Below are 18058 nucleotides of genomic sequence, written 5' to 3'. Positions count from 1 at the left end.
TGTGGATTTTAAATTTGAAGAAAGTAAAAAATCATATTTTTTTTTCATTGGAGCATCTCTGATCTGCCTGAGGAGGTCAGGTATATACCTCTATTAACTGCTTTATATCTTCCTGAAAATGCAATCTATACGCCTACTGGAGTACATGTGTGTCATTTTAATTTTTAGATATGCCTAGGGAAGTCAAAGGTGATTTTTCGATCTGCATCTATATATATATGAACTATGTTTGCCCTATTTTGTTTTTTATGTGTCTTAGTATGTCATCTACTGTATGTACCTGGAGTATTTTGTGTCTAATTTTTTATTTTTTTTTTGCGATATGCCTTGGGGTGTCATCTATATACCTGAACTACTTGAGACCTATTTTAATATTTGTAATTGAAGGTACAATCTATATCTCTACACTGTGTCCTGTTTTTTTTTTAGATCTGCCTTAAGATAACATCTTTATATCTGAACCGTTTGTGTGCCCTTTTAATTTTTAGATTTGGCTGAGGATGTCGTCTATATACCTGATCTACCTGTTTAATTAAAGGATCCCTAAATTTAAAGTATAAACTTAAAAAAGGTAGGTCTTACATGAAAACTGCTAATATACATGCAAACAAATGCAGAAAGTTTATTAAGAGTCACACAGACATTTTTAAATTTTGAAAGTGACAGATGCACTACAGTAATTTATTCAAGGATCCAATAAAAGAAACCATTTGCAGCAAGTCAATAAATCTTTTATTAGGTAAGAGCAAATATAATACAGTCAGTGCACATGCAAATCTTAAATAATGATATGTTAATAATGTATTACTTCATTTCAGAAGGGTTTTGAATAGTCGTGACTTTTACACTTAGATGCAGTTTTTACATAAATCTTATTTAATTGGATTGTGTTCTTTTTTTAATGTGTGGTCAAGTTAAATGACAGAGGTATAACTTTCCTTCACTTCACCCAAGGAAAAAATAAATTTCACTGCCGTAAATACCTTGCCCATCTTTGCACTCATGACCCAATCCTTTGGCACTCCACATATCCATTATGCTTTTGACACATCACTTTCTGGAATGTTTACTGTAATGTTCTATCCATTTAGGAAAGCACAAATGGTTCATAAATTTGACACATTTTACTTTCACCATGTAAATTATGCATAATTCACCTTTGTTTTTTATAGTGATCAGCGCATATGCTCGAGTTTCTCCAAGCATGCTTGGTTGTTCTCCAAGTATGTCAGCGTGCTCGTAGATTTAGTTTATGTTGATGCAGCTGCATGATTTGCGGCGGCTCCACAGCCTTAATACATGTGGGGATTCCCTAACAAACAGGCTATCCCTGCATGTATTTAGGATGTCAAGCAGCCACAAATCATGCAGCTGCGTTGACATAAACTAAATCTCCAAGCACGCTGAAATACTCGGAGACCACCACCCGAGCATGCTTGGAGAAACTGGAGTAACAAGCATACTCACTCATCACTATTTTTTTTATAATTGTGCCCTACAGAATTTCTTTATTCATACTTAGGGAATCAGATTATTGGCGCCAAGTAGACTGAAGATGAAGACTTAAGGTGAAGACCGGAGCAAGAGGAAGCCGGTAAGCCAACGGAGGACTCGGCAAAACTACGTTGCCAAAACAGATGAAGAGAGTACAATATTTTTATATTTTCTAACCCCTTCACGTGCATAAAAGATATCAAGAAAAACGGTGGCTAACAGGTCATTGTTTACCTTAATTCACAAGGTTGCTACCTTCAGGAAATTCTTGGACTGTCGGTGATCATAATTTTAAAGTTCACGGCGAATGCGTTTAGTGTCTTCATATCAAAATTATGGGCGGTAGTATTATTATCATGTGTATGGTTTTTAATATGTCTAGAAATATTGTTGGCAGTCCATGAATTTTTGAAAAAAAAAATACAAAATCAAGTTGGCAACCCTGTTCATTCGAGAGGATCGAATCATGAAATTTGAAATATGAATATTTGGTGAAGTTAAAAGAAAATTTCAATAAATTATTCTGCTCATGTCTAGTAACAATTGTTTTCCGCCAATTTATGGCTTTCATAAATATTGTTCTCATAGTTACTATACAAGATAATATCGCTGATTCCGCACTGCCTTTTGTACTAACGCTAAAGTCACATGACATCTCAGCTCACATCCTATTTGTCTCTTTCTATCTATCATTCTTGTGGATGGTGAAGTTTGGAGCTCACTGTCCATAGAACAGAAAAGCAGTAAAACATAAATCCATATAAATATGACTATGTCAGCGTCCAAGTAATTAAGCACATGTAGAACGCAGGTACCTGGATTCTGCATTTGAACAAGAGGCGGAGGTGGACAGGGGTGAGAAATATGTTTTCCTTGTGAACACCCTATAGCTCTTGCATGGTTACATATTAACTTTCAATTACTTATCATCAATGTGGACTGACCGTCCCAGATACAGTAGCTATAAAAAGAAATGATTAATTGCCTCTCATGTTATTTCTGTATTAATACATTTAAGGCAGATAGATACGCACGCTATATCTTCCTGATTAAAAATGTTATCTTTGCTGGAAAATTAAATATTAACTTGTTAACTATGTTAGCGATCATACCTGGAATGGATAAGTAGCCATTGTTCCCACTAACACAGAGGCCATTAACTAACTTTAATAGTTAACCAAGCACAGACACAACACAAATCAATGGCAGAACCTAAAACTAAAATATATATGCAAAAATGAAAATCCAAAATGCTCTCTTCTATCTACTTCATTTAGTAAATGGTACAATAATAGCAAAGGTGCAGAAAAGGCAAATAGAAAAAAATGTGCAAATAGCTAATAATGTATTATCATCACACTCCTAAATTATGTCATTTTTTAAGATTGGATTAGATAATAGATTGGCAGTGCAGTTAGATGACGGTGCCATGATTCTGATACTGTGTAGCAAACATTAAAGGGGTTTTCCATATTTGCAAAATTAATGGCCTATCCTTAAAATACTAATCGGTGGGGATCTGACTTGAGGAGCTGACTCATCAGCTGTTTAAAGGGGATGCCATTGATTTTAGCCAGTGCTGCCACCTCTATTGCTCTTTTTACTAGCACGTCACGTATATACTAGTGTTGTGTGGAGGATTGGTGAGTGTTATTTTCTTAATTTCAATGGAATAACACTATAATACCAAGCACCAATGCAACCATGTAGATATGAAGGCAAAAGCTCAATGAGATCTGTAGCCCTTGAAATGGCCTGATCTGCGGAGGTGTTGAGAGTCAGACCCTCAACTGACCTAAGGATAGTCCATCAATGTTTCCATCTTGAAGAAAAGTTGGAGACAGGCATTGGTAGACCATACTGCTGTGAAACGAATTAGTTCAAAGTGTGGTAATATGTCCAGTGGCTTTTAATAATGCGTTTCGTGCTAAACCTTTTCTCGAAACAGAAATACATATGAACAAATGTTCTGAATTTGGAAAACCCTTTTAATATTTAGAAGATGTATGAACTGCAGAGCAGAGGAAGGACCTATAGTAAGATAAGATAAGTCTCTTACACTCTAGGATATCAGCTGAAGTTGGCATTTGTCATGACCGATTCTGCCAAAATTCGAATTCGGCAATTAATTCGAATTTGGCAAGGAATTTTGAATTTGCATCAAGTTCATTCTATGTAAATCGAATTTACACTATGGTTCAAGTTCCCTTTAGACCTTAGGGCATAATAAAAATATGTAAAAAAAATTATAATCCCCCATCTGTCACCTGTCCTGTTATGTAGCCACTCTATGGTCCGATCATTCCCTCATGCAGTCTTCACTGGGCCATCTGTTGCAACTTTCAGCTCTTGGCATTTCGTTTGCTGGAGTCGGACATCTTCAAAGTCTCCATCGCTGACTAGACTGTGACGTTAGGACATTGCATGGCGTGCATTTCAGCCTAGTCATTGCCTGAGCCAACTAAGATGGTGGAATATTCCAAAGATGGCTCGGAGAAGATTGCATGTATGACTTGAGTAAAGAGTACAGGTGAGGTGACGGGTGAGAATTATTGTTTTTAAAATTTGCCATTCTTTTCCAACAAAACAGAAATAAGAAACAAAATGTAAAAAATATTCTGACTTTGAAAAAATCAAAATTCTTTGCAAAATTTGCGAAAAATTCAACTTGTCTTGAACCAAGCTATTCATGCCTAGTAGATATATCTTTTACATATGCTCTTGATATACCAAGAAACACCCAAAAATTTACGCATGCATTAGTTCCACCCCTTTAACACAATCCTTTGAAAATCTTGATGATTTGGAAATATAGGAAGAGGAGATGATAAATATCCTGCATTGAGCTACAACAGCTGAAAAAAAGGAAATGTGCTAAAACCCTCAGACAGGCAATAAATTACTAGCATGGGCTTTTCCACCAGAAGGTGTGATGCTACAAAGGAAGGTCTAAATTTGGCCGAAACTGATATAAAATCCAAAATTCATCATCATAAAAAGGATCACATAGCCAGATGGATAATTACTCGAATTCCACAGAGATTTTAGAAACCCTCTCTTTGAGTTTGCAGAAATTTCTGTAAATTTTTGCAATTCATTAAGTTAAAAAATGAATTAAAATTTTACCAACTTTTCAGATTTCTATTGATAAATGTCTAATGAATAGTTACACTTTACAGCAGAATTTAGATTGTTCTCATTTTCAAAAAAGAAAAATCTTGGTACGACAGATCAAAAATTTGGGAGAAAGTCTATGAAATGTCCTGATTAAATCCATCATGAGAGATACTTGTTGGGGATGAGGAGCACACCGAGGATCAGACTTAAAGCCATAGATACCAGACTTGATTGATCTATAGAAGCTGCACTTGTGGTTTTCACTACACGATGAGTTGTTGTTACTGCAACGGAAATTATATATCGAAAATTATTTTGCAGTTTCAGTAAGTTGTAGTAAGTAAGAGTAGAAACACAATTTATTCACCAATTGGAAACATTGCTTAATTTGCCAACTTTTGAGTATGCACGTAGGTGGGAAAATGCACTGAACTGCTCAGCCACATCAAGGTTGCTCTGAGCACACGTGCTTGGTTTGAACAGTCATTCTGTGCTGACAGATTCTCTTTAGAGCAAATCACTACAACAACTGTTAAGGCAGGTCAACCAAGATGGCTATCAATTTAGTCATGTAAAAAATATGTATATATATATACTGTATATATATCTATAATATAACGCTGGGAGCGTCACTGTGTCTGAAGCCTTTATAGACTGCGCAAGTGCAAGCGCCGGCGCAGTCTGGGCCTCACAGAGTGACGCTCCCAGGAGATCGCGGTATGCGTAAATACTGAACGCACACCGCGATCTCCAACAGAGAAGCAGGGACCGCCAGGAGGGTAAGTATCGGCTATATTCACCTGGCCCCGTTCCACCGCTGCGTGCCGCCATCTTCCCGGTCCTCGGCCTGTGACCTTCAGTTCAGAGGGCGCAATGACGTGCTTAATGCGCGTTAGCGCCGCCCTCTGTCTGACCAGTCACAGCCAGAGGATCGGGAAGATGGCGGCGCGCAGTGGTGGAACGGGGCCAGGTGAATATAGTAAGTGCTGGGGGGCCTGAGCTGGCGGCGATATCGGCACCTGACCCCCACAGCGCGCCGGTGTCCCCGCCTGCTCAGGCCCCCCAGCACTCGGTGCCCAGCGACCATAGGTGAGTATGGTATTTTTTTTTTATATATTGCAGCAGCATACGGGGCATATACAATGGAGCATCTTATGGGGCCATAAACCATAATGGAGCATCTTATGGGGCCATAAACCATAATGGAGCAGTTTACGGGGGCATATAGTATGGAGCATTTTATGGGGGCCATAAACCTTTATGGAGCAGCGTATGGGGCATATGGATGGGAGCAGCAAATTAAAGAACGGTGGCGCAGGATGGGAGCAGCACATGACAGAACGGGGGCGCAGGATGGGAGCAGCACATGACAGAAAGGGGGCGCAGGATGGGAGCAGCACATGACAGAACGGGGGCGCAGGATGGGAGCAGCACATGACAGAATGGGGGCGCAGGATGGGAGCAGCACATGACAGAATAGGGCAGCACATGACAGAACAGGGGCGCAGGATGGGAGCAGCACATGTCAGAATGGGGGCGCAGGATGGGAGCAGCACATGACAGGATGGGGACGCAGGATGGGAGCAGCACATGACAGCATGGGGACGCAGGATGGGTGCAGCACATGACAGGATGGGGAGGCAAGATGGGAGCAGCACATGACAGGATGGGGACGCAGGATGGGTGCAGCACATGTTAGAATGGAGGCGCAGGATGGGAGCAGCACATGTCAGAATGGGGGCGCAGGATAAGAGCAGCAGATGTCAGAATGGGGACGCATGATGGGAGCAGCACATGACAGGATGGGGGCGCAGGATGGGAGCAGCACATATCAGAACGGGGGCGCAGGATGGGAGCAGCACATGACAGGATGGGGATGCAGGATGGGAGCAGCACATGACAAGATTAGGGCGCAGGATGGAGCAGCACATACCAGGATGGAGACCATATACCAATATAAATGCTCGCCACCCGGGCGTAGAACGGGTTCAATAGCTAGTGTATATATATATATATATATATATATATATATACACACATGCAATCAGAAATAGATACTGAAAAAAATCTAAAATTATTTTAATACATAAATGTAATTATTTTAATGAATTAATATACTACAAAGAGATGTCACATTTCTGAATTTGCAAATTTACAGAAAACCCACCTTTGCCGGGAGCTTTAGTACTTTCTGTGTGGTTAGTAGTGGATGGTGCTGAAATGATGAAAACATAACGCATGTCATCTTTATTTTTTTTTTATATATATATATATATGTTTAGTTTTGTTAACAAATGACAAAGCAATGAGATGTGATTTTAGGGATTTTCTCCAATTAGTTTAATAACTACAGATGAATTATACATTTTGATAACGAGTAATGCTTCATTATAAAGAGTTACGTAGGCTCTGAATAACTTTTCATTACTCAACAACTTTACTTTTAACAACCCAAGTGGGTTTTTTTCTGTTCCAAAACAAAACACGGTAAGTAGAGATGAGTGACTCGATCCAATGATGGCTACTGACGGTTTTTCTGTATTTATGAGAACTTTTAAGACGTTGAGAAGTCTTAAGCAAATTAATTTTGTTTTGAAGTAGTTCACACATCTATATAATCAATCTATTAGTATTGTAAGATGTCCACCAGACAGGTCGTTGACAGGAGATATGCATCATTGAGGCTGGTAGCCTCGGTGATCTAAGCCCAGAAAAGCAGGTTCCAGCATGTAGAGTGCTGAAAGAGTTCATAGGGTGTGTCAAGGTCCTGGAGAGGAGATATGCATCATTGAGGCTGGTAGCCTCGGTGATCTAAGCCCAGAAAAGCAGGTTCCAGCATATAGAGTGCTGAAAGAGTTCATAGGGTGTGTCAAGGTCCTGGAGAGGAGATATGCATCATTGAGGCTGGTAGCCTCGGTGATCTAAGCCCAGAAAAGCAGGTTCCAGCATGTAGAGTGCTGAAAGAGTTTGTAGGGTGTGTCAAGGACCTGGAGAGGAGATATGTATCATTGAGGCTGGTAGCCTTGGTGATATAAGCCCAGAAAAGCAGGCTTCAGCATGTGGAGTGCTGAGAGAGTTAATAGGGCATGTCAAGGCCCGGATTTATGAGACATCAGAGAGATAGGTGGGACGGGATGATCACATATCCGCACCCCAGTGCCTGATACAGCAGATATAAGGAAGTCTAGCTGCATTTTAGGGTGGTGTGTTCAAGGTAAAAAGACCTTGCTTGTGTGGCTCAGTCTCTGCTAGAGGTTGAGTGAAGGCCTGACGTTTATAAGGCTGAGCCCGTGCTATACATGGACTGTTTATTTTCAGTTTTGGTTCTGTTATATCTCTTGTACCCAGAAGAGGCTTTTTTGTTTCGTTAAGCTGGACAGTTTATGGACATTTAAGAAACCGCACATTTGCTTTGAACCAACAAATGTGTCTACCAGCGTCTACAAGCGAGACAATCTCTTACAGCATGTTCATGTGAAATGTGATAGAAATGTCGAGTGACCCATGCCAACTCAAGTAAAGTATATAATTTCAACCAGGTAAATTGTGGTCATTATGAATCAAAGACCTAAATGCACTTAACCACTAAGCCATATTGAAAATGTAAATGACTTCAGATGTTTTTTTAGCAGCCATTACTACAGGAATATTCTTCTGCTTCACATATAATTTGATTAAAATGTGAAAGTAACAAGTAACTTAAGACCCGGTTGCTTAGCTTTACTAACCTTTCGTTGTATTGGTTCCTGGGCTAGAATCTAAAATATATGAAAAAAAATCAGTTTAAATTTAATTTGAAAGCATACCCCTCCCCTATCATTTGCCACCCAATACACATTGCAGAGACCCATTTTTGTGGTTCTGGTCTCTCATTCTCAGGATTATTAGAGGCCTTAATGTTTGGCCCCCTAGTGATCAATAAGTTATCCCTTATCGTATGGATAGGGTAATACTTAGAATTCTGGGAAAACCACTTTACTACTTGGACACAAAATATTTGTGGTATTAAACTATTGGAAACAAACTATCAAAATGCCAAAAAGGAGATGGCAATAGCTTGCTAGTTTACCATAATGAGATTTTAACGTCCATTAATAATATATTCTAATATTATGATACAATACTAGTAGGGGACTCACCTTTGAGTAAGATTTTATGTAAAGCGAAAGTTTCTGCTGTATTATGCAAATATACCCTTTAAAAGTAAAAACAAAAGAAACAAAGTATCAGCGTCACAAAGATTTACGCATCTTACACCCTTTATATCGTTGTGAACAATTGATTAACTCACAACTCTCTTCCAACTCTCATAGAGAGCCCCTGCCGGACTCCTCTGGTAGCGGCTTATCTTGCCGGTGAACAAAACTACTGGCCGCTGAAATCCTAATGGCTGGATCCTTTGCTTCCCTAACGTCAACTTTTGGGGTAGAGTCAGGATACCCCCATACATATTGGACTGTCTGCCAATCCCTCTGTTTTTGATGAGCTTGGCTGACTTTAGTCTCTTTTGTATGAGGGCCGCATATTCCGTATATTGTGTTTCTTGTGCCTGATAACTTTGCCATTTCTAAAGATCTGAGAAAAGTGTAAATCTTATCCACATTTTTTTTTTAACTAGGTCCAACTTTTTGGGCAAAATTCATGTTTATTGCATCTTCATAACATTGGAGCCTTCAAATCCTCTGCCCAGATGTATGAATAAAAAGGATCACTAAGTGCTCTTGACATGTCAGTTTTAGTAACTTCTTCTATTCCCAGACTTCTCTGTATAAGTGTGTATACAGACATAACTGTTGATCAGGACCGTCTACTGGACTCCTAAGCATAGAATTAATTAACAAAATAGAAGTTATACTCTATCTTTTCACACTATCCGTTCATGTATTTGGTTAGCTCCTTCTGGTCTATACCATGCTGCCCACAGATCAGCCGTCAAGTCCAATCTGATGGATGCCCTTTTGATATTGGCCAACACTCTTCGGAAGACCATACGTATTAGATGGCTGTTGTACGAAATAATAGTGATCTGAACTCTCCCATGCAGAGGAGCGCTTGTTCGACCAAATGCTCCTGTGTTCTCTATTAGTAAGTCGCTGATTGACCCATCGGTTGGTGGCTTATCTCAGGTAGAACAATGGAATCGGCAGTCTGAAATTGGACATGTGTGATCAACATCTCTCCCGACCATCTAGAGTTTGAATTACAGTAACGTACAGTAACTAGATGTTGAATGTAGCAAAGGAAGGACACACTGAAAAGTTCTTTCTTCGCTAAGGAGATAAGTGCCACCAGAAGTGCCTGCCAGCATCTTAACTCTCTTTTCCAGTTCAGATAAACTATCAGGTTTATGGAAACGTTGGAGATCATTTTCTTCCTGCTCCATGTTAAGAGGGGCTTGGAGGACCCACATAAGATTCCAAATATTTCAGAACAGCACATTGTCCACTTACTTAATTGTAGCGCTTGTCACGTTGACTGGTGAAGTCCACGCTGTGACGATGTGTTGACTGCTGAGGGAATGGTTAATGAACAAGGGACTTCCATCACAGTTTTCACTTTCTGCAGACCATTTTCCTACAGAGCCGGACCCAATAACGGCTTGAAAGAGTACTGTAAAATTGCCAGTTCCATTCAACTGAACTAGAAAAAGGAACAAGGTAAAAATTCTACGTTAAGGTCGGGTGTATCAAAAGTCCAAACTTACTCCAAAGTAGTTCACTACACTACATACTGTATATAAACAATGAAATTAAAAGAAGGTTCTTAAAAAGGGTTGCACCAAGTATATGAGTTTTTCACATCAACTGGTTAATGGATATAGGATAACAAATTGCCTGCTGGAGGATGTGACTGCTAGGACCATCACTGATCCCAAGAGCAGGCCCATCTAAATGATATAGAGGTTGAGAATGTGCAGTGCACCTTCACTCCATTTGTTCTCTCTAGGACTGCCATAACTTCCCGTAGACAATGAATGGAACAGAAGCACATATGTTCGAACATCAATCTGATGTTCTTATGATCAGTGGTGATCCTAGTGATCAGACTTCGAAAAATTAATAATTCATCCCTTGCCTATCGATAGAAAATAAATTATATCCTTAGTACAACCCCTTTTAAACAGTTATAAAGGGATTCTGTCACTCCAAGAAAATGCAAATTAAATTGCTTAAAAATCTATCTTTATATCAGGGACTTACACTTCAATGCTTTAATTTCTTTGAAGAACCGTTTTATTTTGCATGCACACGAGAGAGGTTAAGTGCATCATTAACGTGGCTCAGTGCACCCACATAATTTGCATTTTTGCAACGTCGTCACTGCAAGGGGTTTCGGTGGTCAAACCAATAAACGATCTTTAAGTTATCACCTATCCTATTATACCGGATCAGCATTGCACGCAAATTTTGCCACAGATCAAAAAGTTGCAAACAAATGAGTTAGCCGAAAGGTGATAATGAAAATCATACCCATGTAGTTAAGCAAAACCCGAAAAACAACAAACGCTTAAAAACTAAAATAAAAACGGCAAAAAATCTATAATAAACTGGTCGCAAAATACAAACTAAAATGCCTAAAATATCAAAACTTTTATATAAAAAAATGGTGCTAAAAATAATGAACAAGTATTAGATTGCGTCAAAAAAATTGCAAAAGTTATGCATTATACCAAGGATGAGCTTTACTTCTTCATATCAAATAACCCCTTCAGACAAAAGTGCTTGGATTATAGAAGTTATATGTGTAAGGCTTAACATATAGATGAGGTGGATACGTAATATAAATTACAAGAACAAGCAGATCCAATCAAAGCTAGTGGTAGGAGCTTGCAATCTCAACCATAGTCAATCAGGATTTATGTAAAAACTTATAAACTTGACGGTTTTATGGCAAAAAAGTCATGTGAATAAAGGAGAGCAATAAACCTATAAACTTTAATTACAGTACATGTTACATTCACTGTTACATTGCTTGTAAATGTAATGCCCTACACTGAGCTACTGGCAGACACGGGCTTTATTCTTCAATTAAGCCTTAGCTGCAATTACCAGCCACAGCCACTGATAAAAGTGGCACTGTTTGAGAAAAACAAATTTTAAGGGGTCTGTCCGACAGTAAGATAACTTTATTTTAGGCATGGATTGTTTGGAAAGAACAAATGGTGGCACTCTCATCTTCCGGGAAACCTCGCTCCGGCGGTCTTTTGACAGCTCTAGAAGCAATATCTGCAGTGAACAGGTGTCTAGAAGTGCAAGTCATTGGATATTTCTCCGATGAAGTTCACTTCTAGTCATCTGACCACTGCAGACAATCACAGACTGTAGAAGTTCTGTGACTTCTAAGTGAAGCAGATAACGCTTTTGCCGCTGCTATGGATTTCCGGAGAGTTTCCGCTAGAGCAGTTTTTTTTAACTCCGGTCCTCAAGACCCACCAACAGGTCAAGTTTTCAGGATCTCTTAGTATTTCACAGCTGATAATTTCATCACCTGCTTCAGCATTCATTCCATCACCTATGGATATCCTGAAAATATGGCCTGTTGGTGGGTCTTGAGGACTGGAGTTGAGAAACACTGCGCTAGAGCCATGGGGTTTCCTCCATTTGTCATTTTCAAACAATCCATACCTAAAAAAAAAGTATCTGTCAGACAACCCTTTTTAGACAATTGCTTTGAAGATGTAAATTTGTACTTAACCCCTTTATGACCTATGAGATATAGGTACGTCATAGGTCGCCTCCCCCTCTTTTTCAGATCTGATCAGCTGTCATGTGCCCTTAACAGCCGCGGGTTGAATCGCGATCCACTCAACATGTTAAATGCGGCTGCTCTGACAGCGGAATTTAACTCGATCAAACCGAAAGTGTGTCATTGGCTCCACCCATCGGCACCCCGTCACATAACCACGGGGCGCTGATGGGTTGGCAAGACCCCTGTGGTTGTCATTGCTAGACTGCAATGAGTGTTGCCCTGTGGATGGTGCTCATAACAGATGAGCATTTTTGCTACACATAACAGGGCTGAAGCGCTTCTACGTGTGCCACAAGTGATCAGATGATCGCAGCTTCCAGTCTCCCATGGAGAATATCGAAGCAAGTATAAAGTAATTAAAAAAATATATAAAAATAACAAAAAAAATAAAAGTTCAAATAACACGCCTTTTGCCTCATTCAAAATAAAACAATAAAAAAAATTCAAAAATACACATATTTGGTATCACTGAGTTCAGAAATGCCCTCTCTATCAAAGTATAAAAATAATTAATCCGATTGGTAAACGGCGTAACGAGAAAGAAAACTCAAAACCCCTGAATCAAGCTTTTTTAGTTGCCGCAACATTGCAATAAAATGCAATAATGGGCGATCAAAACATCATATCTACCTCCAAATGGTATCAATAAAAACGTCAGCTCGGCACACAAAAAATTAGCCCTCAACCGGCCCCAGATCTCAAACAACGGAGACGCTATTGGTCTCGATATATGGCAACATTTTTTTTTTACAAATTTTGGAATTTTTTTTTGCCATTTAAATAAAAAAGAACCTAACTATATTTGGTATAAGCGAGCTCACACTGACCTGGAGAATCATAATGTTAGGTCAGTTTTAGCATTTAGTGAACATAGTAACATAGTTATTAAGGTTGAAGGAAGACTTTAAGTCCATCTAGTTCAACATGGTAAATAAAAAAACAGTCATGGAATTTATTTAACTTTTTTGCAATTTCACCGCACTTGGAATTTGTTTCTCATTTTCCAGTACACGATATGTTAAAGCCAATGGTGTCAATCAAAAATACAACTCGTCCTGCAAAAATAAGCCCTCACATGGCCATATTGACTGAAAAATCTAAAAATGATGGCTCTGGAAAGAAGGGGAGCAAAAATATGAAAACGGAAAAACCCAAGGTGTTAAAGGGGTTAATCTTGCAACAATAGATGTAGGGCAAAGGGAGGCAAATCGCTGAATATACCCATTGCAAAGTATGCCATTTAATTTTTAATTTTCAGGATTAGTTTACATGCAGCCTCCTTTAAGAGCACAGGTAGAAGATCACGAAATTGAAGAAGCTAGTTGCAAATTACAACAAAATGGCCCTAGTCCTGGCACTCCGATTACCGTGCGCCTTTATAACGGACCCTCCAGGAGCTATCTCAGTCAGGTGCATTGGGACCGACATTTCAGCCTGCTGCCAGGTCACGACACGTCCTCTATCCATTGGCTATAGTGTTAGTCTCCTTCCCAACAGTCACAAAAAAAATCTATTAAAGTTGATAGGACAGCTATGTTCTGTTTTGTGTGTTTTTAAAAAAAGTCAAAGTATATATATATATATATATATATATGAGTGTGTAAAAACATTTGAATTTATGAGTTTTTTTTCAAACCTACATTAACTAAAAAAAAAAAAATAATCTCTGAGTAAAGAACTGACTGGTCCAAACCAATGTGATCTGCTAAGATCTGTTGGGATCCGTCACGTCATGATTCGTCAAGGAAAATTAAAATTTGATTTTCCATAAATATATTAAACTCTTTATACCATTCCATTGTGCATTAAGTATTGTTTTTATGCAGATGAAATAGACAATAGTTCTTTAGTTAAAAATGGGTTGTCCCCAATGTGATACAGTTAAAACTGGAATTAACTCTTAGAATGACCCAAAATTTTAGCACGCTGAGCATAATTGATGAGCAAGAAACAAACAGCCACACTGACGCCACAGTTTAGTGACCGTGTTATGGTCACATCACCAACCCAAGATCGCCCAAGATTATTTATTTTCTGTAGGTTTAGGTGAACCACGAGAAGGTCTTCGACTTTCGACTATAATTTTCTTGGTAATTTTGGTAACTTTATAGACACCTGGAAATGACACCTCCAACTATTGTGCCATAAATAGTTGACTATGGTTCAATATGTTTATTATATAAATGAACCTGTTATTGTTCTTCATCTACCAAAGATATATCTCCCACAAGCGCTATGCTAGGTTCTACAGTGAGAAATGTAGGGTAGGGTGGCAAGATTTTGCATTCCATTCCGAAGACAAAAAGAATTGATCCTTCGTGTTTCCCTCAAACCTGATTGTGACATCAAGAATCCTTATCGACACCATGTCCACCAGTTTGTCGAAAGGTGACTTTCTAAGTTTATATTTGAGTGACAGATCTTGTATGCCCTAAACCAATGTCGATTGCTGGCTTAACAAGTTGATTGGCGCTCATTTGCCTATGATCATCAACCCTATACTACCGGAACGAAGACTGTAACTATCTTCGTTTGCATAACAGTTTACACAAGGTGATGTCATGCCGACAATCAATGATTTTTATCCTTTGTCAGTTAATCAGTGATTTACATGGGTCGGTTATCGAGAATGCTTCTTCTGCCGATCTTAAGCTTGTGTTGAAGGATCTTACGGCTGGAAGGAAATTTTTCTTCTGAGAAAGGATATCCAGGAAGAAAAATGATAATTATAGAAATTCTTATGATAATAATAAACATAATTATTTGTATGACTTCATTATATTCTGCAAGAAGAATGAAGGATTTAATCATTGATACATCCTTGAGGAACATCAAGATCCAAGAAGAAGATTGGACATGTCGGAGAAATACTACTCATAATGTTAACTTGGCTTGATAACTACTAATATCTCCATGATTCCTACTAACAGAGATATCTAGAGATGTCTACATTTTGTTGTGGGGTAGCCTTGATAAAGCATTGCTGACTATGCTTGTAAAAAGAATTGAGGAAAAAGTATATGGTCATCTGGGGTCAAATATATTAAAAAAATTAATCTTTTGATATATTTTTTCTCTATGACATCCTATATCTGTAAGTATATCGACACCAAAATATGATAGAAAGAGTATACAATTTTTATTAATAAATACATATACAGCGAGATAACATATACAAACACAAACATGGAGGACTATAGCAACTCCACCATGCGAAGAGGAGGGAAAAACCAATCGGTACACAAATGGTAAAGCATGCTAGTACATATACGACCTGGGCAGATAGTTCAAAAGGTACTAATGGACCAGGATACCAAGGGATACAAATATAAAAATATCATCCCTTCAATGCCATATCAGCGCTGTCTCAAATTATATCATATAATCCAGGATATGATGTCATATAAAAAAATCTCAGAACTTACCCATCATAAGTCCGCACTAGCGTAGCCTTCCCACGACCCCTGACGCGCGTTTCGCGTTGATCGCTTCTTCAAAGGGGAAGTGTTCCCCTTTGAAGAAGCGATCAACGCGAAACGCGCGTATATGTACTAGCATGCTTTACCATTTGTGTACCGGTTGTTTTTTCCCTCCTCTTCGCATGGTGGAGTTGCTATAGTCCTCCATGTTTGTGTTTGTATATGTTATCTCGCTGTATATGTATTTATTAATAAAAATTGTATACTCTTTCTATCATATTTTGGTGTCGATACTCCCCTTTGTTTCGCTAGTGTTATGTACTTATATTTAGGAGTGACACTCCTGTGTATATGACCTTTAAGGTTTGATATTTGGGAGAGCGTTTTTGGTGGACTATGACCATGCTCTCGGCCACTTATTGTATGAAAAGCTTAATGATTACTGTTTTAATCTGTAATTATATCTACAGTAGGGCTTCACACTTCGCCAACTGGCTCAATCAACTTTATTGTGGCACATCTGGAAACCTATCAAATAAATATGGTCAAAACTCTAAAAATGTTTTTTTTTTTAAAACTTACAAAAATTTTAAGTATCAAAAAAATGTCATTCTCAATTCACGTGTACTGAAAATCAATCGTAATGTATCTAGATTGTTCAAAGAACGGAATTGGAATGAGCATGATACAGTATATAGGATTTCTGTGCATCTGACTTTCCATCCAATCCACCTTACAGGCCATTATTATTATTACTATTATTATTAACATTACCATTTTTATTATATTAATTATTATTAAATTATTACAATTACAAATATTTTAAATAATAATAATAATACAAGTTAGTATTGTGGATGGAAAGTTGAATTAATAGAAATTTGTATATTGTACCATGTTCATTCCCATTCTAATCATCCACTTTTTATTGTATCAAACCTTGTGTAAAAAAAAAAATTGTACAAAAGAAAAATACAAAAAATTATCATTTTTAATATTGGTGATATTGCAATTAATTTAATAAAAATGGTACCAATGCAGCATCATGTCAGGAGTATGGGAGTCAAAGTATTTGAAAAATTGTGACTTTTACATAGGACTGCAGACATATAACTGTTAGGCTGTGTGCACACGTTGCTGATTTTTCGCGATAAAAACGCTATAAAACAGCAAAAAAACAGCATACATTAAGCATCCCATCATTAAGAATGAATTCCGCAATTTTTGTGCACATGATGCGTTTTTTCCGTGAAAAAAACGCAGCATGTTCATTAATTTTGCAGATTTTTCGTGGATTTCCCACTATATAATACATCGGGAAATGTCCGGAAAAATCCGCAAAAAAAAAAAACGCACCAAAAACGTGGTAAAAATGCACAAAAAACGCATGCGGTTTTCTTGCAGATTTCTTGCAGAAAATTTCAGGATTTTCTCAGGAAATTTCTGCAAGAAATCCTGAACGTGTGCACATAGCCTGAAAATGGCACAAATCAAACAGCCCCAAAGCTCCTGGTGATAATTTCGGCTGCCTCTATAAGCACAGCGTTGCCTCAGGAATTGCACATTAGGCTCTTTGCATCCCGCGCGGCCACTTACTAGTCTGTGCATGTACAGTATAACACATTCGATTTTCCTACTTGGAAAAATCCCAAACTTATCGAAACTTCTTAAATAAACTTCAGTATTTGACAAGATTCATCACGATGCTACGAGCTTCGACTAGATATACAAGAATAGTTGAAAAACTAAAATCCGCAGGTTCACTTACCGCTGTAACTTGTATTGCTGGAAAGTTTTTCAGGGGAGACACTCAAGGTAAAATTTGAGAGGCTGTCATTCTTCAAGGGGGCATGCAATATACTATCACACAGGGCGGTGATATTTTCTCCATAAACATTAGAAACCCCTAAACCAAGGAAAAGGAGGAAAGCGAGAACTCCGCGGTGTGCCATTGGTGATGGAGAGATTATTCCTGCGTAACGAGAGCACACCGGCACTGGGAAAGCACTGACTTGGAAGTGTGGGACCTTTTATCCAGCTGTGCCCATGCAAATGAAGGGCAGGTCTGATTCTCTTGGCTTTGTGATGTGAACAGCCAAGGGCTTCTAACTTGGGATAGTCATTCATTAACTCAGGAGAAATCATGAAGGAAGTTATTTAATGTGAGATCATCATGACTTTCATAGAGCGTCTAGAATTCAGGAAAGTTTCTGCCGGGTGGTCGGCAGCACTATGGAAAAGCTGTAGAGCAGAAACTCGTAGATTTTGGTCACAACTCT

At 38.5% G+C, this 18058-nt stretch overlaps 1 protein-coding gene across 1 annotated transcript; it reads right to left on the bottom strand.

The window, feature by feature from the left end:
- Positions 1-715: 715 nt before the first annotated feature.
- On the bottom strand, positions 716-17795 carry LOC138651204 (uncharacterized). The gene is made up of 6 exons (XM_069741239.1): positions 17548-17795; positions 10062-10251; positions 8751-8806; positions 8340-8369; positions 6779-6826; positions 716-4895 (listed from the first exon to the last, which is right to left on the bottom strand). The coding sequence occupies exons 1-6, from the start codon at positions 17729-17731 to the stop codon at positions 4771-4773; spliced, it is 633 nt and encodes a 210-aa protein (XP_069597340.1). The 5' UTR covers positions 17732-17795; the 3' UTR covers positions 716-4770.
- Positions 17796-18058: the final 263 nt, after the last annotated feature.

This window comes from Ranitomeya imitator, chromosome 10 (assembly GCF_032444005.1).
Source record: "Ranitomeya imitator isolate aRanImi1 chromosome 10, aRanImi1.pri, whole genome shotgun sequence".
NCBI classification, from domain to species: domain Eukaryota; kingdom Metazoa; phylum Chordata; class Amphibia; order Anura; family Dendrobatidae; genus Ranitomeya; species Ranitomeya imitator.
Note: the sequence above shows the minus strand (reverse complement) of the source record. Positions and strands in the feature narration are given on the sequence as shown.

What these genes read in the sequence shown, in the direction of transcription:
- LOC138651204 (XM_069741239.1), bottom strand. Translation starts at nt 17,731, where the DNA reads ATGGCACACCGCGGAGTTCTCGCTTTCCTCCTTTTCCTTGGTTTAGGG. An exon ending in AGGAACCAATACAACGAAAG is followed by an intron (nt 6,827 to 8,339) that starts GTTAGTAAAGCT and finishes TCATCATTTCAG; the next exon opens with CACCATCCACTACTAACCAC. An exon ending in TACTAAAGCTCCCGGCAAAG is followed by an intron (nt 4,896 to 6,778) that starts GTGGGTTTTCTG and finishes TTTCCGTTGCAG; the next exon opens with TAACAACAACTCATCGTGTA.